Genomic DNA, 11608 nt, shown 5'->3' with positions numbered 1-11608 from the left:
GTCTAGATTATCTAGACCTTATCTTTGTCAAATTAAGAATTAAAATACTTATTTGTGATTAATGATGACTTCCTTCATGTAATCTTCTCACATGCTCTGACAAACAGATGCAGAGCTAAAAGTTTAATTTCAGTTTGTGATATTTGCCAAAGTTGTTAATTGCAGACACTGGGATATCTAGTATTAAAAGTATCTATATGACAAGAAAAACACAAATACTTTACTTCCTCATGCTTTCCATTTCTTGACTAGCAGAATAATTGTAATCCTACTCCTAACCATGCATTTTATTCTAAATCCCGCAAGATTTACTTGCATTTCTTCTAGAGCAGAATAATAATGAGCCTGATAGATTTGATATTTTAAAGGCTTCTGGGATATCTGCTCCTTGAATTGCAGGTAATTAAATTTCCCAGAGCAACTGCAGACTGAGGTTTTGCTGTTGATCCAGTTTACACTATTATAGCAATGCAGTCCTTAAAGAGCAAAGTTGTTCCCACCACATCTCTGATAGTGTACAGGCCCTCCGTAGCAGCTTTCTTACTGAGATAACGATGACAAACAACTTAAAAATGTCATTTCAGTGACCTGGGGTTTTTACGTGCGCTTTACAGATTTTTTTTTTTTGTTATTTGCATCTTAAAAGCTCAATCAAACTGCACTCAAACTGCTCAGTTACAGGTTGGAGTGAAACTATCTGCGTGAATGTGCGCATGCAGGTGTTGCTGTGTCTCTTGAGAACCAACATCTGGCTTATTGTTGTTGCACCTCCAGTGCAGTTAATAATGTTTCCTAGATTATGGCCACATTTGTGAAAAATCTGTATGAGGAGTTAGTGTAATCTCCCCTGAAAGACTGAGTTCAATTTATCATGGCTTAATGCTCATTGGCAATGTCAAACATCTTTTCAGTGTTATTGAGTACATTTATAATTAAGTACATGTCATAAGCTCCCAGGAGGGATGATTGATGAGATCAGTGCAACATGCATAGAAAAGATGGCTTGTCTCAAGATGCGGTCTGAGGCGTCTTGCTTGGATATTTTTTTACCTGATTGTGCAATCAGAGAAAATCAGAGATGCTTTTTTTTTTTTTTTTTTTAAATTTCAATTTTAATCTCTTGCACAAGACTCACTGTCTTTTTTCCCTCTTTGTCTGCTTTTTTCTTTTCTCTCTTAAATTAACCCATTAAGATCAATTGTGGGTAGGACAGCCAAAGAACTGTTGAAATTCAACACATTGTAATATAATTCCCCCATCGTATATTGAAACTTTCAAACATCCGATGGCCTCATCGAGTCGTTTTTTTGTGACTGCAGTAAAAATTCAAGGTTGAGGACAAGTTCTGCCACACTGCCTGCCTCATCGTTCCTTTCCAGATGGGATTGCACATTTCAAAAACTCATTTAGATTTGGTTTTATATTTATATTAGGGAAGGAAGAGGCGTAAATAGGATGAAGAGGAGAGTTTGTGTTTGACATAAAAAGCAGGGAGTAAAAATGGCACGAAGACAGGGCCCATCAGTCAGCAACCAGCTCTGTCTGGCACTGGAAATCACTGCAGCACAGAAGGGCAACATCTCTTCAGTTCTGACATAAAGTAGAATGACGCCTTATCACTTTTTACAGATGGGATGCACAATCCACATATACCACTTGTTTTGTTTATTTGCAGTATCAACAACCATACACATTCGTTGGTCTTCCAGTACGTAAACACAGGACTTGAACACCAGTTTGTCCATCCATTGCTGTCAGCTGACAAGACTTTGGATGTTCATCGTACACCATAAAAATGTCAGGTCTCACAGTAAATTAAAGAGAAAAAAACTTCATTAAAACAACCAAGTAAACCAAAAATAACAAAATCAACTCACAAACTGACGTCAGTGCAACTGTGTAGTATGCGTTAGCAAACGTTGGTACCGTTGGATCACATTGGGAGCCAGTGCTCCACATTTTAGAGTGCACAGGGTTGTTAACACAGAGAAGCAAAAGTCCATAAGATACAAAGCAGCTCCTAACACTGAATCAATCATTGATCTTTGAGCTGTAAACAGTGCCTGGACAATTAGTGGTGGATTTCAGATGAAAAGGAACTACTCTGCTTGTTATGAGAAATGCAATGGAAACACATATAGATAGATAGCTCTACTTAACATGTGATGAATGATTGCAAGTTCAGTCCTGGTTTCACTGTAAACATAATGAATATGTGTTCATTAAAGACCCCACTGAAGTGAGAGTAACTGCACAGCAACATGTTATTAGAGGAGATTTGTGAGTCAGCATAGTGCTCATGTGCCTAAGTCTTTGAGCCTTCCATTACTGTGTTGTTACTGGTTTAGGTTCAAAGTTGGAACTAGTCTAATGCAAATGACTATGTACTACGATAGGAAAGTGTTTTCACCATGCAGCCCTTTTCACTGCCACTATGATGCTGATAGTCCAGATGAACTAATCATGAAATGATTAAAACATAATAAGTGGGATCTATTGCTGCTATTAATGTGCATTCTATGCAAGCATAGAAATGATAAACATACAGTAGCATATTCATTATATAAGATATCTTTACGGACAGTACTGGCCACCGCTGTGGCATCATATACATTTCAGAATTTACATATATTTATATATACATGCACATCTAGTGCAAAAAATGTTTTTTTTATTACTGTTTCTTTTTCTTTTCTTTTTTTTTTTTAAACTTCTGTTTATCCATTTATCTGGATTGATCATCATCTTGAATCATATACTGGTCCTATTTAAGTGGACCATTTACTAAAATCAAAACCACATAAGACCCTCTGATAGGTCTGAGATCTAGTTGTGACAAAAATAAATAACAAGTGACACTATGCACAAAATGATATATGTTTCTTTTCTTTTTTCAATAAGTGCACTGAAAATTAGTCCAATAGTTTGCACAGCTGTTGTCAAGCATAGAAGATAAGTTCAGGAATCTGCCCCCCCTGCACCCCGGTGCCATTGGTGCTGTCTGAGGAGCACTGGAATTGAAATGTTACTTTCCCACACTGTACCTCTGTCATTCCTTCTTGTCCAAAATAGCTTAACTCGTTCCCATCGAGAACCACACTGGCAGTGTAGAATGTGTCAGGCTCAATTTGGACAGGGTACTCAAACCATACTGGGAAGGTGTTACTGGATCCGTCTGAGAAGTATTTGCTGAGGTTTTGCCCCAGCAGCACGCCTTGGCGTTTCAGCTCTATCTTGGCACTGTACTCTGCTGAGCCACAGCTAGATCCATACAGGCCGAACCCAGCGATGAAAACTCTCTTGTCAACAGCAAACTGTATACTGTCACAGCGGCCCCTATAGCGCCACTGATTGCTCCGGTAGGCACACGACTGGAATCTGTGGCAGCGCTGCGGTGTCAGGCCCTTCCTAGGCTGACTGACAAACTGCAGCTCAGGCTTCTTGACTGCTGTGTACCACAGGAAGATGTCATTGGTCTCATTAAGTGTCAGCACACCAGACTGGGCCGCTCCATTGGCAAAGTCATCCAGAGCCATTGTAGGGATGCGTATCAGGTACATGGCCTTTCCCAAAACCTTACGCCTGTTGTCAGTCGAAGAGGTGAGCTCCTGTCTCTGGCACTCTGCCTCAGCCCAGCTAAGTGCAGCCTCAAACACTACTATCTCTTTAGCATTGAGTGTCTCTCGCTGTAGGATACTCTCCAGGGTCTGGGCATCAATGTCGCAGAAGCCTTCTGAACGTAACGCCATCTCAGCTTGGGCATCAATCACCTCCCAGCAGCGCTGCGTCAGCTCTGGCTCCTCGAACAGGCAGCTCTGGGAGAGCAGCACACAGGCGTTTTTGGCACTAAGGCTCGTCTCCAAGAAGTTGACGCAGGCGCGTGCCAGGTGAGGGACTATGTACTTCTTGGCAGCATAAAGAGTGGCCAACACAGTGTCAGCAGTCAGGTCAATTTCATCACAGTAAATGTACCTGTTGATGTAAACAAGACATTCTCAGCTTTCTCACACCACAGAAATGACAAACAGCATGACATGGTGCAAAGATGTTTGCTTCGGTCCTCATGATACTGTAAAACAGTGGTTTTTAAACTGGGGGTTGGGACTCATATGGGGGTCACAAGATTATGTCAGGGGTTGCTAGATGGTTTTGAAAAATATATGTTACATTTATAAAATAAAGTTGGGATTTTTTTTCCAGGGTTGTCAAAATTAAGCTGTTTTTGCAGAAATAAATTTGTAAAACTTCCACTTTAAATTTTTAACAATAAATGCATGAACAATAAAGTTATGCAGGTTATATCAAACATCTGAATTTGGAATAATCTCAAGAGAGAAGCTGATGAAGGGGCATGTAGTTGCTTTTTCACAGCAGCGTATCTTAAAAAAAAAAACCCACTTTATTTTCTTGAATTTATGATGATTCTGACATTTTTACAGCCCTACGTTTACAGGGTGACTAAAAGGTGACCTATTTGTTTTATCACACAATTAAACACAACATTAAACCTGATGGGGGTGGGGGTCAAAGACAGCAAAATATGTTATCTTTTGAGTTTTAGCTCAAAAAGTTTGAGAACCACTGCTGTTAAAGACCACAGTACATGATAAAGATGAAAAAAAAAGGTTAAATTGAATATTTTAACTGAAATACAGTGACTGAGAGGAAGATAGCATTACCATCTGTGTATATAGATTTTATTCTTTCCTTCTTTTTTTAATTTTTTAAAAATATATTTTATAACCACAAAGATAAAATTGAAAATTTGCTATATACTGAGCAGGAAGTTTGAATATATACATAAAAAGACAAAAGTAAACAAAGATTAAAATGGTCAGAATAATCCTAAAGGCTTTAAACAGGAGGTGGGGATCCTTACTTAAGCATTGCCAGAAACGCTGCTGGTTCCACATCTGGAATATGGATTTCATCCTTGTTCTCAGCAAGTTCTCCATAAAACATGGCATGGAAAACTGAGCTACCCACAGCCAACACATACTGTTGAAAGAAGGAGAGAAACATAGTGACAGAGAAAAATGAAAAGCAAAAACATAGTTTGTCTGTTATTTCACACAAACTCACACTACATAGAAGACCACCTGGAAAAGAAGAAAAAGGGATTTTCATGTATCTTTTAATGTATAGTTAAGGAGATTTTTGTTTTTGTTTGTTTATCGTTCATCTTTAGTTTTGTTTAACACCTCTTCTCAGTAATCAATAGGAAAACAGTAAATTGCAATCACTGCAATCAATAGCACTACTAATTAGCTTTCTGTATGTCTCCACCAGGGACTACTTTTGGTTGGCTTTCTTGTTATCAAAGAATCTTAAAGGATTTTAGGTCTAGATTCTGGCCAAACCACTCCCAAATCTGTCACTGCTGTCCGCTAACCATTTCTTCACAACATCACAACAAACCTTCAGCCACAAAGACTTTCATCTGGTGTGTCTGGAGGCTTGTTTATAACTTATCCTTTACATTTTTCACAGAAGCCATGTGGAAAAGTGCAAGCCTTTCAAAAAAGATTTTTAGTAGATAACAAGAATAAGTCACAAGTGAACTTCAACCAGTTGGGTAAATCAAAGTGAAACCAGTTTGTAGGGTCAGTGAATAGTAACCACCATCCCAACTGTTGTCACACCTGAAAAATAACTCAGTTTGGATAATAACTGGCCCAAACCCTTGTGCCTCATCCACTAATAGATAGATAAATAGATGATAGAGGGATGCAATCTGGCTTCAGAAGGTAACTAAACCCTGTAGAATGACGCAGAAAAGGAGCAGTACAAAATCCCAGGAGAGGCATGCTGAGAGTTTGTTATAAAAGATAAGATGCATTTTATTGCTGTGACTGCAAATAAAGGCTTTACTGCTGATTAGTTAACCACAGGAAGTCAGACATTTGAATAATTATAAATGAGGTAAACATCACAAAATATAAGAACAAACACAGAGGTTGTGTCCATTTTGTCACAGTCACCTACCACCTTTTATGAATAATTTGGTATTTAGACCCAAAAGAGACCTGTTCTTAAGGTGTTCTTAAGATGTTATTACATGATTGTAAGTCTTTATCTGAGTACTGCTAAACAAGCAGAAATGGATGAACACATATTATCAGTATCACAAAGTGACATTTGAATGTGTTGAATGTATGCAGTATCTGCTCGTCAACTGCAAACCATTTGGTTGGAGGATGCTTGAAATACACTCATAATAGACACAAATATATATATATAATTATTATATTTAAAAGTGAACGATGACTGTGTTGCTATTTCATCTGCTGATTTTATAGTATGTAACCTTATATTATGTTACCTTCCCATCCTCGAGGATTGGAGGGTAAATTTCAACATTGAACAGAGTGCTGCCAAATTCATTTTACTAAAATGATCTATTTGAGTTTATGATGAAATCAGATGCAACACAATGCTGATAATATTTTTTCAGTAATTTTTTCAGTCAATGAGCACTTAACACTATTTTTAATCAGCATTGTGAAGAAGGCATAAATTCTGTTGATCTGCTTGGATTTTGTTAAGTTTGTGTTCATGTGGCACAAATAAGTGTTGGTGGATATCCGCGTGGAAACAATTTTATGTAATAAATATCTGTAAATTACAAAGAAGTCAAATAGAAATAAAGTTGTGAGGGTGGTTTCTTCTCACATAAAGCAGTTCAGCTGACACACTGGTTTCATGGGACAGTTTTTTGTTGCATAATCGGGTATTATACTTTTTCCTGTTTATTCGAAGGAAATAATGCCCATAAACATAACAAAATCATAATGCATATGTATTTTCTGCCAAATGGCCATAGAAATAGCTGTAAACCCATCAAATCTCATTGGTAATAATGTCCCAGCATAAAGTGCAGTCAAGTCCTCCTAATTGTCTTTCTATAACGGCTTTCTCTAAATGCGCAAAGTGCTCTGCAGCTACCAGTCATATATATAATTCATTCGGGTCCCATATAAAGAACAAAAGAAAAAAAAAAGGACCAGTGCAGAGCTGGTCTCTGGCTTGTGGGCATTGAATGGATAACTGCGACCAAATTCAAGTCTGCAAAATCACTTACCAGCTTTTTGTTAATATTATAATGATGTTCAAATAGGGTTGGAATAAAGTGCTTTGCGATGAGGCACATGGTCTTGGCAAATGTAGAACTTAATCATTTATGTGAACATGTTGAAAAAGCAATAAAGTCATAGAGCGGACAACACAAAGAAATCAGGAATACAACCTTCAGGTTACAGAAGATAAAAGCAGGATGAATGTGAACAATTACAATAATCAGTGTAATTTATATTAGTATAATGGTATCTTTTAATCCAAAATTCAAATGCTAATGAAGTAAATGAGCACAAAAGTTGAATGCGTCTGACTCTGAGTCTTATCATTGTAAATGTGTGCTGTCAGCTGTGGAGGATTAAAAGTTGTTTAATTGCAGAGCAGTTTCTGAAAAGCAGAGACAAAGGCGATGCATTATGTGTGAGATGACTGCTGAGAAGGATCTCCTTTCCTCCGTCACTCATTCTCCTTCAGCCTCATTTACATAAATAATTGAGGACTGTCTCGAAAAGACACATGGCACGGAAGTGAGAGCAGAGCACAAAGGACTTCAGTTCCATCCCTGTTAGCGCTGAAGTAGATTATATCTATGTTTGTATGATATGAACAACAATGGGCCAGCCTGGCCGATCCCATGTTCATTCATTTTCCTCGTCTGCAACTGCGATTTTACTGCTTGATAAATTCTTACTCTGTGTCCTGGCAGCCGCTGTGTCCGTCCAGGTTGACCCACAACAAAGTGAACGTCTGCCATCAATTCATTGTTGAACATTACAGAATTTCTAAAGAGAAAAAAAGAAGATAAAGAGGATAAATTAGAAGCAGTTTTGGTGGATCAATGCATGCTTTTTAAAGTAACGGTAACACAAACAAATTACTGGAAATTCTTCTTAGATAGTGAAGCTAGTCTGTAATAATTGCGATAACTTCATAAACAAGAATTTTGTGTAGTCTGTCCCAGTTGCTAGATATAAACTGTCTCACACCAACACACATACTGTCTTGTACAACTATTTCTTACATAGGGATAAGGAAAGAAAACAGTGAAGTCAATGGAAATTCTCCACTGTGAAAGAATGGGAACAACAATAAAGCTGTGTTCATATATAATTGAGTAGTGAAACCTGTCACAGGGGTGGATAAACAGCCCCATGATGTTCTGGAGAGACAACAAAGCCAGGTCAGAAAGCACACATTAGTCTCTGGACAGCTGGCGCCTTTTACTGATAGGCCAAGGTAAATATTTTGCTTTTGGTGCAGATTAAGCTTCTGTCTGTTGTGTATATTAAACACACTTGGTGCCTGTCGGCTTTCTGCTCAGCCAGAGCGATGAAGTCTGTAGGAGCAGGAGAGGGTGTAAACAGAAGGTCGCCCAACAGACTGCAGGCAGGGCAGGGAAGACACCATCCTTCTCATTCAGGCATTTACTCTTTAATGGGTAAAAAAAAAAAAAAGTAATGGCACATAGAAGGGATTTGTGATTTAATTTAGTGTGTTTGGAAAATATGCCTTGAAATTGAGCTCCGTTGCACTTAAGTAGAAATTTCTAAATCGCAATTACATAAATTAATATTTACCCAATGTAACATGAATGGAGTTGGTTTGCATCATCATAAATAGTTTGGCTTACCTCTCTCTTATTGTGGAGTAAAGTCCCTGCCAGTTACAGTTCTGTATAGTGTTGTTGTTGTTGAGGTTCTGCTGTTGGTACTGTTGCACCGTGGTGGTGGATGCTGGCTTTTTGGTGGGAAAAATATCTGCTGCCATCTTCTTCTTTTTCTTGCTCCTGAGAGTGATTATCTCATAACAAACAGGGGGCAGCTTGGAGCTGCCACTGACATTCCCTTTCTTGGAGCTTTTGCTTGACTTGCTTTTCACAGATTCAGGAAGCATTAAGAAGAAAGTCAGACATTTCATGTTCCTTCCCTTGGCATCCACCATGAGTGTGTTCAACTGCTGAGCAGTGGGATTGCATGCAGAGAAGACATCCACCAGGATCAGGCAGGTGTGATGGAGAACTGAAGACGGAAGAGGACAGCAGGGACCTGCGCTGTACTGAGTGGCGCAGCAGTTGGAGATCCTTTAAGATGTTTGTACAACCTTGAGGGAACTATCAGGATAGACCTTGCTCCGTTTTATCACTCCTCTGAAGAAACAGGTTCAGACTGATGATATGAAGAGGCAACTCCTGTGTGAAGCGTGATCTGCCGACAGAGAGGCTCTCGGGGTTCCCATCCTTGCTTGTCCGGAGTGACGAGATCAGCTCTTCAAATCACTTCTTTTCTCCTCTGCTCCCTTGCCTCTCTCACTCACTGGCTTTCTGAGGGTTGCCCTGACAGCTCCAGATTTAGTATAGCTGCAGTGGTCCTCAGGCAGCGGTGTTTACTCACTTCCTTTCATTTTGCACTCTTATTCCCTCTGTGCTTCTTTACTCCTCTCTGTCTTTCTTCATCTGTGAATCTACGTCGCAGGCTCTTTTCTCCCTCCCTCTCCTCCGTAGAGCAGGCATCCGCAGGATGCTGTAGCTGTGGATGCTGTGTTGCTCTGCTCAGCCACTCGTTCTGCTGACTATAGGAGTTGAATGGGAGAGAGCAGAAGAGATGGAGAGCCCCTGCCTCTCCACCCCCTCTCAGCATAGTTTAGACCTCTCTCCAGAGCTCAGCCAATGGGAGCAGGCAGCATTCATGATTGGCTAATGCATCTTAGTGCAGCACCTACTTGAATATGCAATGAGGCTACGTCTCAATTAAAGTGACAGCCATGCCCCATAAGAATGATATATTCATCCACAGCTTTACTTCTCCTCTTTCCTTCACCTGAAGCCACAGCATTCGACTGCCACTTCAGTAAATGTAGGCTCTGGTATCAGTCAAAAGGGTAGTGTAAATTTACATGCTCTTTTTAAGGGCAGAATTAGCATAATTCATGCATCATGCAATGATTTTGTGTTTACTAAATTAGTATGTGATGAATTTATGCAGACAGTAAATTTATGGTCTATTATTCACTTGAAGATTTGGATTGAACCTGTAAAAATTTTCCAGCAGATTACATCAGGTTTACGACTAGAATAAATCTCATATATTCAAATTCAAACCATGCAACTTAGTTCAATTTACTCATTTTTCTCTATCTTTGATAATTTCAGTTCAAATATAAGTACAAATGACTGCTTCTTTAAAAAAAAAAAAAGGAACAGAGATAGGTTTGCATTTTTTGCTGTCATTGCTTCAGGAAAGTGCATTAAGCCATGGATATTATGCACATTTTACATTTGGACCATTATTTTAATGTCATTGAAATATTTAAAGAAGGTGGTATAAAATTTAAATGCAGTTATATTTTGTAAAAACATCCTGTGTTTTATCTGTTTATGTGGTTGTTTGCTAGTGCTACTTCTGTTACGTCATAATCTCTTTTTTTATTCATAATTTTCAATATTTCTACCAGACAACAAAACAAACAAGTCCAGACAATTAACAGCTGCAACTGACAGTGACGTATTCACAACAACACTACGTAAAGAGGGCAGTTACTGCATGCTCATTTTTACAATATTCAAATCAATATAAAAAATGTTGCAACATAATAATACTGTTAGTGATGTTATATAGAGTTTGCCTGTGTGTACAATGTGCTGTATATTTGTAATATTGAAACTAAAACTGACCAAAAGTGCAGGATTAGATAAATGAATTTAATGGAGAAAGTCTTTCTTGAACCACTGTCACAATATTGATTTTTCCATAAACCCTAATTAACTGTCTCAGTGTTTGCTGCACTGAGGAGCATTAGCCCACTAAGCCCCCTGATACAGTGTGTGCTGTAGAACAGAAAAATTTGCTATGGCAACATGGAGCCAGAATTACAGGGCACCATACTCTAAAATTGCAGGCCACTAGAGATGTTACCCTGGTAACCACATCCACAAGCAACACCAGAACAAAACTGTATTATGCAGGCATAAAAAACAATGATGACTGTAAGAGAAAAATGCCCTTTTGTTTTGTTGTATTGATTGTTTTTATTCCATAAAAAATGTAGGATCATTCGTCATCACTGAATTAAAATTTCTAGGTTAAAGATGTAAATGCAATACACAGTGACAAAACACACAGATTAAATCAGCAGTTTTGTGATTTATCTGACATCATGGTCTAGCAGTTGTGTTCAGTATTTGATAAATAGGATGTCACTATACATCATTCTAAATGGCTTAATTGCACCCCACCCCCCCCATTCATCAGCACAAAGTGGATTCTTGTTATTCACACATTCAGAGGTGGAGTGAGAGGAGGAAGTAATGATGGCGTTGTCACAGCGTCAACATCACCTTTGTCTCACACTTTGTCAGCACAGTCCCCCATTTCCATAGAAAAGCAAAACATTAACGTAACTGGAATCAGCACAACAATTAATATTGTATTCAACAGACGCCAGTAGTACTTAGTAGTACTAATTGTCTATTTTTCTGTATATGTTTACGCAATCAGTTTTGAAACAAACACATGCTGACACATGTGTACAACATGTA

General features: G+C 38.5%; 1 protein-coding gene across 1 annotated transcript; it reads right to left on the bottom strand.

Moving 5' to 3' along the window:
* Window positions 1–2939: 2939 nt before the first annotated feature.
* Window positions 2940–9015, bottom strand: btbd3b (BTB (POZ) domain containing 3b; the record flags this gene model as incomplete). The annotated part of the gene is made up of 4 exons (XM_079249292.1): window positions 2940–3972; window positions 4880–4998; window positions 7766–7856; window positions 8705–9015. The coding sequence occupies 4 exons, from the start codon at window positions 9013–9015 to the stop codon at window positions 2940–2942; spliced, it is 1554 nt and encodes a 517-aa protein (XP_079105418.1).
* Window positions 9016–11608: the final 2593 nt, after the last annotated feature.

Source organism: Telmatherina bonti (assembly GCF_933228915.1).
Source record: "Telmatherina bonti genome assembly, chromosome: 11".
Classification (NCBI taxonomy): Eukaryota; Metazoa; Chordata; class Actinopteri; order Atheriniformes; family Telmatherinidae; genus Telmatherina; species Telmatherina bonti.
Note: the sequence above shows the minus strand (reverse complement) of the source record. Positions and strands in the feature narration are given on the sequence as shown.